This window comes from Citrus clementina, unplaced genomic scaffold (genome assembly GCF_000493195.1).
Source record: "Citrus clementina cultivar Clemenules unplaced genomic scaffold, Citrus_clementina_v1.0 scaffold_5, whole genome shotgun sequence".
NCBI lineage: Eukaryota > Viridiplantae > Streptophyta > Magnoliopsida > Sapindales > Rutaceae > Citrus > Citrus x clementina.
This window is the reverse complement of record NW_006262201.1, coordinates 40,086,089-40,100,353: the sequence shown is the minus strand read 5'-3', so window position 1 is coordinate 40,100,353 and position 14,265 is coordinate 40,086,089. Positions and strand designations below refer to the sequence as shown.

General features: G+C 33.1%; 1 protein-coding gene across 1 annotated transcript; it reads right to left on the bottom strand.

Moving 5' to 3' along the window:
* Positions 1-9,753: 9,753 nt before the first annotated feature.
* LOC18042714 (transcription factor HEC2) lies at positions 9,754-10,691 on the bottom strand. The gene has a single exon (XM_006434684.2). The coding sequence runs from the start codon at positions 10,644-10,646 to the stop codon at positions 9,828-9,830; it is 819 nt and encodes a 272-aa protein (XP_006434747.1). The 5' UTR covers positions 10,647-10,691; the 3' UTR covers positions 9,754-9,827.
* Between the last annotated feature and the right edge of the window lie 3,574 nt (positions 10,692-14,265).

Sequence of the window (14,265 nt, the reverse complement as noted above, 5' to 3'; positions counted from 1 at the left end):
ACCTGATCATTTGCAAATATTTAAGACATAATTATGAGAAATTTTGTATCAATCTTAGTCCAACGGTCCAACCAATACTAGCACGCTTGCAAAATGTTGTTTGCAACCATTAGCTGCATATCTCGGTTTGTTATTTGTTTAAATGCGTAAGCTGTCAAAAAACTTAAAAACTTCTGATCGATTACATGTGCTCTTTTCCAATCAGTTGTTTTCCATCAAGTGACCGGCTCCTAACCGGTTTCTCAGGTTGCTCAAATTCTCTATGTGTATCTTTTGTAGCCGTTAGATAAAATCCAACGCTGACTTTGGTAAATGACAAACGAGTGGGGTACCAAACCCATGATGTAAAGTAGTTTTGGCCTTATAAGTACCAATGGCACTAAAATTTCCTCCTAAGCTAAATTTATTATCAACCAATTTTGAAGTTATTTTCAACAATGTTCTTTTCATTAGAAAAATTATATAATTATTTTAGTTTTTTTTATGTCTTGATTTTTACAGTTGAAAATAATCGTATTATCAATTATATTTAACTACTGTCGAAAAAAAATTAATAGAAAATGACAATTTTTTTTTTTTTGGGGCGTGAGCCCGGAGATGAGTATAACCCATCGTTGAGGAAAGCTTCCGCGCCTCACCACTTCTGAGCACTCACTAAACTTTCTTTTTGCTAAATGCGAGGATAACAGTAGAAGCACCAGGTGAAGCAATTTTGCTTCTTTCGGATTCAGAACCAGATAACTGTCAAAGAATTCTCCCTCGTTAGCCATTAAGTACTCGCAAGCAAATTAAGATGATAGCTAGAGATGTGATAGCTATATATTGCTTAATTAAGATGATAGCTGGCTCCATTAAACCGTAATAACAATTTTCTTTTTAGTTTTGGTCGGTTACTTGTAGCCAAGCCTTTTTTTATTTGTTTTTTTTTTTCCGAGGTAGTCAATTAATTTTTCTGTGTCACTTATTGGCATAATGGTTTCACGATCGAGTAGACATTATGATCATCACATCAGATAAAGCTAATGGGTGCATATATTGCTGCTGTATTACTAACATTGCCTCGCTACCCATGCAAACTCTAAATAGACGAAATTATTCGCTTGTGGTAGCTTATATTATCGTATCATCAATTCTATATTTACAAAATTATTCAGCCAAATTATTCTAATTGGCATAGAATGATAATGCAGATTAAAGACCAATGTACTCGTGTTCAGTTAATTAAGCTGCTGATTATTATCTAGCAGCATCAAAACCTAAAATCATTTATTTTTAATTTTTACGATTCAATTAATACTTGTAAAAAAAAAAAAAAAAGGAAGTCATAGGAAACTATGTTTGGGTCCATTGTTGTAACTTAATAGCTGCCAATGGAAAGAAGCTTCTAACCTCATTTTTAATAAATATGTAATTACTAGATAAGAATATATAAATAGTTAAATATCAATTATACACTATTTTAAATGTACTCATGATAGAAAATTATTTAAAGATTAGGGGAGAAAAAAAGAAGAAGATGACCATTAACTCCAAATTCTTCTAGAATACTCTTTTTTTAAAAAAAAAATTCCCCTTTGGTGGCTTAATTTTTTTTAGCTCTATTTTTTTATGTTTTTCCTGTTGGATTTTTTAATTTGACATTGTTAGATCCTTAATCCAACGTTGAGCTTATATCTGAATAATTATGTATTGTGGACTATCATATATGGTTAAACCTAATTAAATGTGATCTATTAAGTTTTTCGGTATTATGGACTTTAATGTATCTAATAGGGTGTGGACATTTAATGTGTAAAAACCTAATTGTATTCTAATTATACGATGGGCAAAATTAGGAATACCTAATGAATACAGGAAAAGTTGTTTATATAAGTAGTTATGGTCTCTAGGTCACACATATTTTTCTATTCTTTCTAACATCCCATCATCGGAGGGAGAGTGAACACAGAGAATACTAATACAAAAGGATTTTTTACGAGAATATGTTGATCTGGAAGGCCAACCACACAACCCTAAAGAGCAATTCAATGTTATAAATTCAAGTACGCTTCCACATAATTTGTTATTGATTATTGATGATACAACATGAATATTCTTGAGATATAGGTGATGCTTTTTACTAAAAATTTTCTTGTTTTAACATTTCCTACCTTCCTTCACGTGAAGGTAGACATTTTCCAATAGTTCTAGATCCACGAAGTTTGTTCACCATCCGTTCTTAAATTAGAAGTGGACTATTTGCTAGTGTTCCTATGGTATATTAAGTTTTTCTTCTAAATCTAAAGCCACCATGCCTACGTTTGTAAGATATTAGGTACGGTAGTTGGATCTTTGAAAAAAAATTGTTATTGTTTTAGTTGGAAAGACCAAATTTGATTATGGAGGATTACTTAAAAGAGGTATCACTACAACAAACAATAGCATTACCGACCATATATTTTTGAACCATACATTTTTGAAGACTTTATTTACTCTCGGAAATAAGTACTTTTTACAAAGATAAAAAAGAGCCATTAAAAAAACATTAAAAAAATCATTTGCTTTTTCAAGGTAATTTACTCTCGGTGATAAAGAATAGACTAGTCCGAAAGTGGATGAGTAATGCTAAAAGTACTTTTTTGTGCTAAAATTAAAAGCAAGATAAAGACCCTGACTAATTAAATTATTCCTTTCAATGGCTTTGCCTAATTAAATGCCCGAACATGACTTTAGTTGCTAATTAAATTATTCATTTCACAATGTCTTGGTTTTGCTAGCTTAAAAACCTAGACAAGATCAGATAAATTTCTAGAAAAAAATTAAATTAAAAATGCAATTAAAAAACTAAGCTATTGGGACCGCTCAAGCTTCTCTTCAGCTTAAATTGATTTCATTTGAACCAAAAAAAAAAAAAAAAAAGAAGAGAAGAAGACAATCATATGATCACGGCTCTCCCTCTCAATCTCCAATCACTTTTTAATCCAACTAAGATTTGTTCGATCCAGCCATTTACGTTTTTACATTTCCATTGTTCTCACTTCTCAATTGCAGGAAGGTAATTATCTCCCTGCTCCCTTGTTCGATCTCTTAATTTTGCAATTGCTTGCTTTGTTTTTTCAAATTAATTTAGGGTTAGGTCCAAGTTAGTTTTGGATTAGATCATGGTTTCCATCAAGTTAATTTTAGGTTAGATTATGATTTCCGTCACAGTTAGGGATCTCATAACCTTACTTAACAGTTAATGATAATGAAGTCTGCTTATTGTAAAAAAATAATAACAAAAAGCTGCTGGTTGTCATTTATCTGAACAAATTGCACGAAATTGGGCTACGTACACCATCCGTGTGGGTTGGTCTTAAGAGAGCATTTCAACCACTTTAGCCCCGCAAATTCTAGCCAGCAGCTTAGTTTGGCTCAAATAGTGTCCAATGTAGTGCAGATCATTGAAGGAGCTGGGCCGATTCCCCGTGACAACTTCTAAGACTTCTGCCTGCATATTAGTTAGGGTAAATTGTTGGAGTGAAGCTCCGAACACCCCTTTAAAACTCTTATAAAATGCTGTTTATTTCACACACACACATCTTAATTTGATCAAAATCATAGAAAGAACAAAAAACTATAGTAGAGTTAAATTAAATATTAAACATAATTTTTTGAATAAAAATCTTATCATTATACGATTTGTTACTTTATTGCCTCAAAATTATTTTAATTTTAAAATAAGTATTTATATCATTTAAGTATGGGTAGTTCATGATTTATAAGTTTAAAGATATTTTAATTTAAACAAACTCATAGTTGTCCTTTTATGTGAGTTCTTCTAACAATAGAATTTTTATAAGGATTTTAAAGGGTTGTGAAAAGCACTACTCAAATTGATTATATATGATCCAACAACTATTCTAGTTTGTCATAATCAACATTAACTTATACATTTTTCTTTTATTATTGTTATATACGAACTTAATAGAAGAAGATTGCTCCTCAACTACATCACTTTAATGATGTGTTTACTAATTGAGAATCAGAATAGAAATAAGGGAATAAAATTCATTAACTTGTTTACTTATAAAATAATGAAAGGATTATAATTAAATTGGTGGACCCACACCAATTTAGGAATGATTACTAAAGTTCTTATTACTAAGTGAGAGTTGGGAATTAGAACTCCATTAATGTGGTTGGTTATAACACCTTCAACCAAAATTTTAAATTCCCAACTTGTCCTCGTTTAAGGAAAAAAAAGAGAGAGATGAAAATCACCAAATCCTAATCCGTTTCAACACAAAATCAAACGAACAACAGCCGACGATTGCACCACTAGAATCGCTTCACCGGTTAATGAGCCTCACACCAAAGCATATCCTCACTATCGAGCATCGTACCGCCGAATATCAAATAACAAAAGAATTTGGATTGTGATTGATTTGATTATAATAGCTAACACGTCGAAATTTGGATTATGATTAATTTGATTATAATAGCTAATCCGATTGAACCCAAAAAAGAATCCAATACCAAATCAATTAATGTCATCTTTCTTATAATAGCTAGTTTGATTGAAACAAAAAAAGAATAGGATACTAAAACAATTATTGTTATTGTTGTTGTTATTTTTAATAGATAATTTTTTAATAATAAACACAATTATTATAATAAATAATAATAATAAACATAATAAGTAATTAAGAGCACTTTAGTAATATGTAATAATCTATTTTGATTATAAGGGAAAGTAGACATATTAATAGAAATACAACCCATACCGATTTTGATTTTCACTAATTAAGTAAATAATTTATTCTAATTTCTATTTTTCATTCTCATTCCAACTCATTTCAATTTCAACACATTTTAATTTTAGCTCATTCCAATTACTAATTGATAAACACACCATAAGCATGAATTTAACTGCATTCGCAAACTGTGCCCTACATGTACATATGTTACTTTCAATTTAGTCTCTTAAATTACAAGGCCATGCTATTTATTTATTACCACCTAGAACGAAAAGCAATTCACATCTTCTTCGCATCCGTAATTGATAGAGACCGAGCTTGAAATTATTTCCTTATTAAATGTATGAAAGAAAAATGTGACGAACAAATCGTCCACCGAAAATTTAAAAGACATCATGAATAGACCACCAAAAATAAATTCATTTTGGAAGTAAATAAAAAAAAAAAAATGGCGCGTTGTTGCCATCTAGTAGTTGATCATGTGCAAAACGATCGTTTTTATTTATTCATTTTTTTCCCTATTAATTTTCTTCACCTAATCCAATGGATATGACAAATATTAAATTGTTGGTCTCGCCAGTGATTCTAGAAGCAAAAGGGGGACAAAAGTTTCCATGATTTTTTGTGACGATATTCATCTCCCCTGCGAAAAAGGACAGATTGGGGAAGAATATTGGGTTGATAGATTAGATTGTGTTCTTCTTCAAGACTCAGGCGGCTAGCCTACCACCCATATCCAAGACCCAATCCCAAACAACCAAACCAACATTTTTAATAATTTTTCTTATTTAATATGTATTCACGTGATTGGTTTCCTCCATATCTTATCATTTTCTCTGTTTTCTCCCCACCTTTTTTTCCCCCTACTAAAACAAAGCACAAAAGTCTTGTTATAAAACACAAGATTGGAATAGATACAGTATGTGAAAATTGAAGAATGACTACATAGGATTCCCTTGTATCTGCAAATAATGAGTATTACTTTTTCAATATCACGTGACGTGTCGTATTTATAAAATCGAACATAGAATCCTTAAAAATGAAAATAAATTTTTATCAGAATTTCCTAAACATTTATGTATCATTGTTACCAACAAAGTTTAAGCAAATACTATTGTGATAGCGTCGCAAAGGTTCCAAAGAATTCCCCAACAGTTAATGAATTTTTCGAGTAATTGCAAAATGGGAACTTATTGTTGTTTTCAGGACGTGGCAATGGTTGTAGAATTCTCTAATGAGATTTATTTTATTTTCTAAACTCACGAATCCGAGAATGATTCGTGATTGAGCAGGAAGAGAATGAGATTTATGGTTTATTTGTTAAAATATTTGGAGTTTTAAGATTTTATTGATTTCATTTTCTTTCTAAATTTCTAAATTTAAAAGTATATATACTTAATATACTTATTTTTTAAATATCAAATAACCATGTTTAAGATTTTTCTTTAATTTATAAAAAAATAATAAGATGCCATTTATATTGAGAGATATAAAAAAAAACATATCAAATCCATTAAAACCTTAAAAAAAAAAACTTAGATTCATTCAAATTTTTTTTTTATAAAAAAAACACTACCTTAGATTTTTGTGAATATTTAAAGCATGTCCAAAGAAATACAATGAACCTATGGGGGAGAAAAGGACAGTGTCCTATGTTTGCCGGACAAGAGGGCTCCCCTTATTCAAAATGGAAGAACCCTTAGTATTCGGATGTTGGAACCTTTGTAGCAACTCTCACATGGGTTTTCTGATGATTTTTTTGACTTTGTCTCACCTGTTTCGTATTCCTTTTTTTTTTTTTTTTAATCCCTGGTAAAGTATTATATGCTTTTTATTTGCATATTCACCTGTTGATTGAATAGGATAGGGATTCTCGTCGGAAGGAACAAATTGTTCATCATCCTTGAAATTGAGACAAACAGTTTCTATTCCGTCCAGCATTGGCACTTGGGAGGCAACTTACCTTCTTTTATAATGTGCGTGTGTGTGTGTGTGTGCACCAACGATATAATTAATACTCAGCATTGCTTTTTAGGCTGATATATACTCAGCCCAATTCTTAACAACTTGATATTTACTTTAAGTTGTATTTTATTCCACCAACCTAAAATTATCAAGAATTTTCTTTGATGGCTGGGTCAAATTCCTCACCACGAATTACTAATCCATATGTTTCTTCGGTTCGCTAAGCCCGGCCCATTTATAATCCCATTTAGAGACCACGACCGTGGCCGTATGAATCATTAAATACAGGGCATTGTTTTTTGTATTTGAAATAAAGTTGTTACACTGTCCGATTATACTACAATCTTGGAGTATTATTGGAGTTTGAATTCACATATCATAGCAAAGCCGAGATAGATTTATGCGCATAGCTCGGAAATCTGTATTAGTTGGAGGCGAGACTTCTAGCCTCACCTATGGAAGATATATTTATTTCCACTAATATTTGTGGTCGAACAAATTGATATTCACTTTAAGGCAGAAGCTTAAGTTACCATATATGTAATTTGTATCAGCTCATAAATAGTTTTTTTATTTAATCCTTTAGTTGTTTGATTGACAACAATTGCGCCATACCCAAAAAAAAAAACTGATGAGTTGATAACTTAGCAAGACTCTTATTTTAAATAAAGCTATACTTGTCCTATTATTCATGATTGATTGTATAACTGGGATATGAAAAGAAAAATATTTCAGAATAAATAATTCACTGGAGTGTGGCACATTTTGACTTAAGAACACTCGTAATTTTTACGAGCTTATCAATTTATCTTGTTAATATTTGTCTTAAATATTATTGTGAGGCCTTACTTATTAGCTTAGATTTTGGATAAAACAGCTTCTCTAACGCAGTATTAGAGCCAAAGTCTTAAGTTCAATCGATTCCCATTCGTGTAGTAAACTCTCTCACTTTCAAGCTCTTGTCTTCCAACTCATCTATGAGTTTTTGGCTCATCAAATCTTAGTCCACATTGCGTGAGGCATGCTAGTAAAACTTCGCATGAATATTATTCTTGGACGCTTATTACTACCGAGTAATCACCTATCATCTTAAAGATTTTGAGTCAAACTTTTTCTCAAACATATCCAATCACTTCAATATGGAGATGGGTTGTTTAAACTAGACGTGATTTTGTTTATGAAAACAAGTCTACTCCAAAAAGAAAATGATTCGTGAATTGGGGAGTTGTTGGTTTTTTTTTTTTTTTTCATTTTTTTCCTTATAAAGTTATTTTGGGAAATGGATATGCCACTAATCGCTGAAAAGGGTAGCAAGCAAGTCCATATTGGAGGATGTTGGCCATCAGCAAGAGCTGCCAAACTGAGTTTAGATAATTATTTATTAAGGACTGATTTTGAAGTTGGAATATTTAACAATTCAAATGAGGTTCCTTTTGGAAGTTATGAAACTGCAGTCCACAAAACTGCAAAAAATACACTGTACATAACAATCTGCTTGCACTCTCTTCCACTGACAAAATATATATAATGTCCAATATACATAAATGTTTCTCTTATCAATGCTGTAATATAAAAGCTAGGGTGATCTTTAATTCCTTAAGGAAACGAATTAATTATTGGAAGACGTTAAAACAAATAAAACTTCGTAGCAATCATCTGTGACAAGAACATCTCGATTGCTGCTATATTCCAAACATAACCACTTGAAGTTCACGTGAATCTCTTAGAATAAAATGATATATGCATGTATGTATATATATATAATGATAAATGCTTTAATCACTTTCTAAAATTAGAACATGATTGACTGCTTTCACTACAACTGTCTTTCTGTTTTAACTTCAACTTGCACGTTCCTGGAAAGGTGACTAAATCAAAGCTCATAAATAATATGAAATAACTTGTCTGTAAATTTCTATAAATAATAGAACATAATATTTATTAATCACATTTTTAGGAAGTTCGGAAGTTGATTCAACTGATAGTTTCGTGAGATAATTGATATTATATATTAATTGATGGTAATGTTAAGTTTTTGGTTAGAAGGAAAAATAAATGAGAAAATCTGACGTGGATTTGCCACATCAGACCGAGTTGACCGAGTAGATTGAGCTTCACGTGTCGAAGTGGTCGACGGACAAAGACGTCATCACGGTGCCACATTGGAAAAGAGCCCATCACCGCGTTTTGTCAGTCCTTCACGTGGACTTCCCATGCATTTTTCTCACTCTCACTCCGTCTTTGTCACTATTACGCGCTGTTTTTGCCCTTCTGTACTTCCTTTGCCTCTTTACCCTTTCTATGGTTGAACGTGACGTGGAGGAAATCATCAAGAAAAGGTAACACACTCCCCAAAAGCTGCATACAATTTCTGTACAACTCATCTCCTATATCCCACCGTGTCTCACCTAATGCGTAGTTGGATTCAGCACCTGTCACATCTAACCAGACAACTGTACTTTAATTGTCTTTCATTTTTCTTCCATGATGTTTGTACCCGTACTAGAGTTTTGCCGTGGATGATGTGTCATCACTTGACCTCAAGAGCATGGAGATTTTGTTCACCAATGGTCTCAAGTTTACACACAACAGTCTATCAACAAAGAAGCTTCTCTCTCTAGTTTTTGTTCTCATTCGATTTAGTGGGGGTAAAAAAAAAAAACCAATAATCCTATTTTTGCTTCGGATTCCGAAGATCAAAGGTGCTGCTACTGTCCAGGTTATTCATTCTGTCAATAACTCGACATCTCTGACGATAGGTTCTTGATTATTTTCTGTCATTGGAATTGCGTGAATTTAAGAATTCCTCAGAAAAGGCGGCCACTTAGTCCTTTCATACAAAGGCGTGATAAATGAAAAAAAAGGAAGAGATAGAAATTCTCTAGAATTAAACTCTTAATTATGAGCCATCTAATATCTTTGTTTCCAGCGACTCTCAAGTCTCAATCAATAATTATTTCATAACAATTCAACAGGGATATTAATTGATGACCATTACACACTGTAAATATATCAGGAGAGTTATGACAGTCATGCATGCATGACGATCAGTTTAATCTTTACAGCCCCATATATAATAATTAATTAAGCTAACATATCAGTTCAGCGCTACATGTAGATTGCAATTAGTTGAACTCCGGCTGGCTAAGCATCTCCATAATGCAGAGCACCATTTCGAACTGCAGGTTGCTGATATTCTTTTCCAATAATAGGAGGATAATTTCCGGTAGTGAGTGTTGCAGGGAACCCTATTCCAGCAGGCCTATTAGCCGCAGCTCTCTCCAGCGACTGTACTTGAGTCTTCAAGAACTTGACATAATGAATTGCTTCATCTAACATAGAGGCAGTGTCCATTTTGGTTCCTCCAGGGACAAGTCTTTGAAGTATTCTTATTCTCTCACTTATCCTCTCTCTCCTATGCCTTGCTGCAACACTTTGAGGATCCTTTGATATCTTCACGTTCCTTCTCTTCGGCGGCTTCACCGAATCTGGGTCAATATGAATTGGTTGCATAGCTGCAACTCTGAATATCGTTTCTCTCATCGCCGCCATTGAGTTCTGTTTCTGCGATAATGGTACTCCTGTAGAACTATTTGAATCTCCAGCTCCTCCTCTCCAATATCTTTCATTGGGCGAATAAGAGAAATAAGTTGGTATAGAAGTGCCTTGAGCTGCGGTGATACTGGTGCCGTTTAACGACGTGTTACTATTAGATAGCATGTTTGAGAAAGAAGGTGATGAAACAATATGCGGGCTATTGTTATCAACGAAATGTGGCGTGGAACTAGCAATATTGCTGTTGGTGGTGATGGTGGCAGAAGTGTGATCAGCTGGGAGCAATTCAGCGACATCGTTGTTGGTACAGGCCCCGTAGAACTCGGGGAACTTGTCCATCTGCATCATCATCACCATCATCTCCATCTGATCTTCTGTTGCAGCTGACTTTAACCGGTCAAATTCCATTGCTGGCTTTTTGGTTGGTTGGGTGGCTAGCTAGCTAGCTAGCTAGCTTTATTTCACTCTTTCTCTCTCTCTCTCTCTCTCTCTCCTAATTAAAGAAAATGGTCTTTATATAAGTGTGAAGAGAGCAACTGAAAAATTAAACTGATGGATAGGATAGACAGAGGAATGGGGAAGATAAAAGAGAGGTGTGTAGACTAGGAGTTTTATCAGAATGTGCAGCGATGAGAAGGAAATAGACACAAAGGGTAAGGAGAACAAGTGAAGAAAGAAAAAGGAATATAATAGTGTGATATATCGGCACGGGAACAGACTTATCATTATACTGAGAGAACCCTATATATAACAAGTGGTTCAATTTATTACTATATGTGTAATAGTATAAATGCTATTCCAATCTTCTTAACCTTTGTTATAAAAAAAAAAAAAGAATATAATAAAGTAGTTGAGCCTTCTTTTTTCCCCGTTTCTTCATGTATGTATATATATATATATATATTCTGAAACAATAATTAAATCTCAAGATGGGATATAGTAGAAAGTGAAAATTCAATTATGGTGATTGGTACCTTGAAATTCAAAGCGTATGATGATGTAGCCATAGCATGCTCATTTTGATCAGGACCTTTGAAATTCTGGACCACCAATCTTTAAGAAGTGAAGCAGACTTAGTTACATATAGTCAATTTTTGTTTAAGCAGTCGTTAAAGTATCGATTGGTGTTTAACAATGGTAATCTGAAGCCTTCTGATTAGATCTTCAAAAATCTGTTGTCTTGTGTACATTATTGTTTGTGTACTGTCAAAATTTACTACGTAAATCAATTTAATTGCCAAAACTATCGTAGAAACAGGACACGATGTAATTTTCCCATTGTGAAGAACTATGCAATTAAAGAACGGGTTTAAATTAATTTTTTTTTTTCTTGAAAAGAAATTTTCACATGCATATCGAGACGAGATGAAATTGGTTTCTGCAGGTCCGCCAAATTTGAAGCTGAAGGGCTCAGATCTACCAACTGTACTTCCAGGGAGTATCATCATACCATAAGTGCTTGTGTTGGTGCACGAATCATTATTTTTCTCTGATGAAAGCTATATATTATACAACGTTGAGTTGGGGTCTAACTTTGCCTTAAAAATTCACTTTCTTTTAAGAACCCCAAAACCCCACTCTCACATGACAAGAGTCAGAAATCTCACCAGACACCTTTAATATGAATTGCTTTCCCCGGTACCGGCCAGTTGCCGGTGGCTATCTTGTGCCATTGGATACTTCGCAGATTACACGTGTCAATGGTCCAGTGGAATATGTGTAATATATACATACATATATATATATATATGGACCCTGGCTATACATATACTGTTAAAATCTGACAAGTTGCAGTATTATCTTGATATGGTGCTGGAGCTACAGCCAAAACTATCTCTCAATATCGCAACAGGAACGCTTTTCGAGAGGGATCAGGTCACTGTTGCAAGCCGCTCCATGTGCTGGAATAGCTTTGTCAACCAACTTTACCTAATTCATCAAAAAACTCCAACTCCATCGCATTACCTTTATCAATTATACAGGCTACCTTTTTCACCATCGTTAAAACATTAATATAGCTTATAATACAAAGATTAATTGATTTCTTGATTTCTTATTTTGATAATTTAAAATATTTATAATACAAAGATGAAACATACATATCTCATGCGTTGTTTTTAATCAAATTCGTTATGTGTTCTTATCGTATTTAAGTTTCCCTTGCGGCTTTACAGATCATGTGTCCTGTACGAATATTGGAAGCCTTTTTTTACCCTTTTTTAAAAAATAATAATAATTATCTTATTTTAAATTACACTGCCAAACTAAAAAAAAAAAAAAAAAAGCTACAGACATCATTTAAGTACAATTCATTGGGAAGGACATTCGCAATATATTATTATTTTTTATTTAATGGTAATACAAATTCATTTAAAATAAAGAGTCACGGCAGGGGAAACAAAAAGTCAGGGCAATTACAGAAAATAATTCAAATTCCCATTTATGGATGGAGAGATAAAGTTCTAATTTGTTCGAGATTCCCTACAATCATCAATTCATGACTCTTCCTGAATTCCCTACAACCCCTAAGAGGGCTAGAAGCGTCATGGCAAAATAAGACCCGAAGAAAATAATTTAATTTAAAGCATTTGTGTTTGTTTTTACTAATTCCGTTTTTTAAGTAAATTGGATAGATAATTCAGGAAGAGTCATGATCTCATTTTTTTAAGCTCGTATAACAACATGAAACTAGCAAGATCAAATGTAATATTATATTTTCACCAAAAACTACAGTAAATATTTAAAATTTTGAGTTATTTTAGTTTGTTTTATTTCATTCATCACCACAAAAAAAAAATAAAAATGCGGACTTTGATAGCAATTAGTGGGCCTACTCGTGGACCACCGACTCAGCTCATAATGATATGATGTAGACATTAATAAGGAGACCTCCGGTGCTATTATTAATCAGGATGCTGAGAGTCAGGGCGCCTGTATAATGCGACAAATTCTACGTTTGCCGTTTTGGCAAGAGACAACGCTGTGGTTTCAAATTAAATTATCTGGCTAGGTGTCCAGTCATTTAATTTGTTTATTGGCGGCAAACTGTAGTTCTTGATTTGGTTTCAATATTACTGGAAGATCATTTCTTTTCCTTTTTGCAAGCCACGGACGTAAGTAAATAAACCGTAGCTGCCCGGTGGATCCTAAATGTGACACATGAATACACAACTAATCTTAACATTCGAGATTAAGAACATTCAATGGACGTGACCTATCTCTGTAAAATTGAAATAAATAAATATTCCATGCAGCAACCACCTTTGGCAACTCGGACATGCATGTTATGTAACATTATTTTTCTTTAACTTCAGCAATTGGATATAAGAAGAAAGAAGAAAGAAACATATATGAGTGGTCTTGTTGGGTTGTTTGTTGCTTGTTTTTATTTTCTGCAACACCAATCGAAAACACTGAAAACGCTCCGCGCACCATGATTTCAGAGCACTGCATGTCCAGACCAGATTGAGAGATGCCATTCTATTTCTCTCTCACTGTCACTTACAATTACGGAGAAAACTCTAATTTTAAAATATTAAATAAAATTATTAAAAGAAAAGAAAAAGGACATGAATGAATGAATGAATGAATAGAGGGACATATTCTCTGCAAGAAGAGACTCAATTGGATAAAAAGAATCCAGGGTTAGAGATTTTGCTGTTGGGTTGGCATTTTTGTTTTTTCTTTCTTTTTTTACAACTTAGCATTATCACGCTTGCATTGCACCACCTTATCTTGTCTTCCCCACTTCCTATTAATTTATGTTATCAATTATAATGCCTTTGCATTCGATATTATTACTATAGTAATATTATAAAATGAGCATTTATTATACTATTAAATTAACTTTTGTATCCCCCCACTTTCTTTCTTTTCTCGCTCTCCCTTCCTCATCGGGAACTGCAGGCAAAGGCTCTCAGAAGTAAAGAAATCTTATTTTATTTAATATGATATTGTTCGTTCAATAAGAATTGGTCCCACTCTTTCTCTCTCTCTCTCTCTCTCTCTCTCTCTCTCTCTCTATACA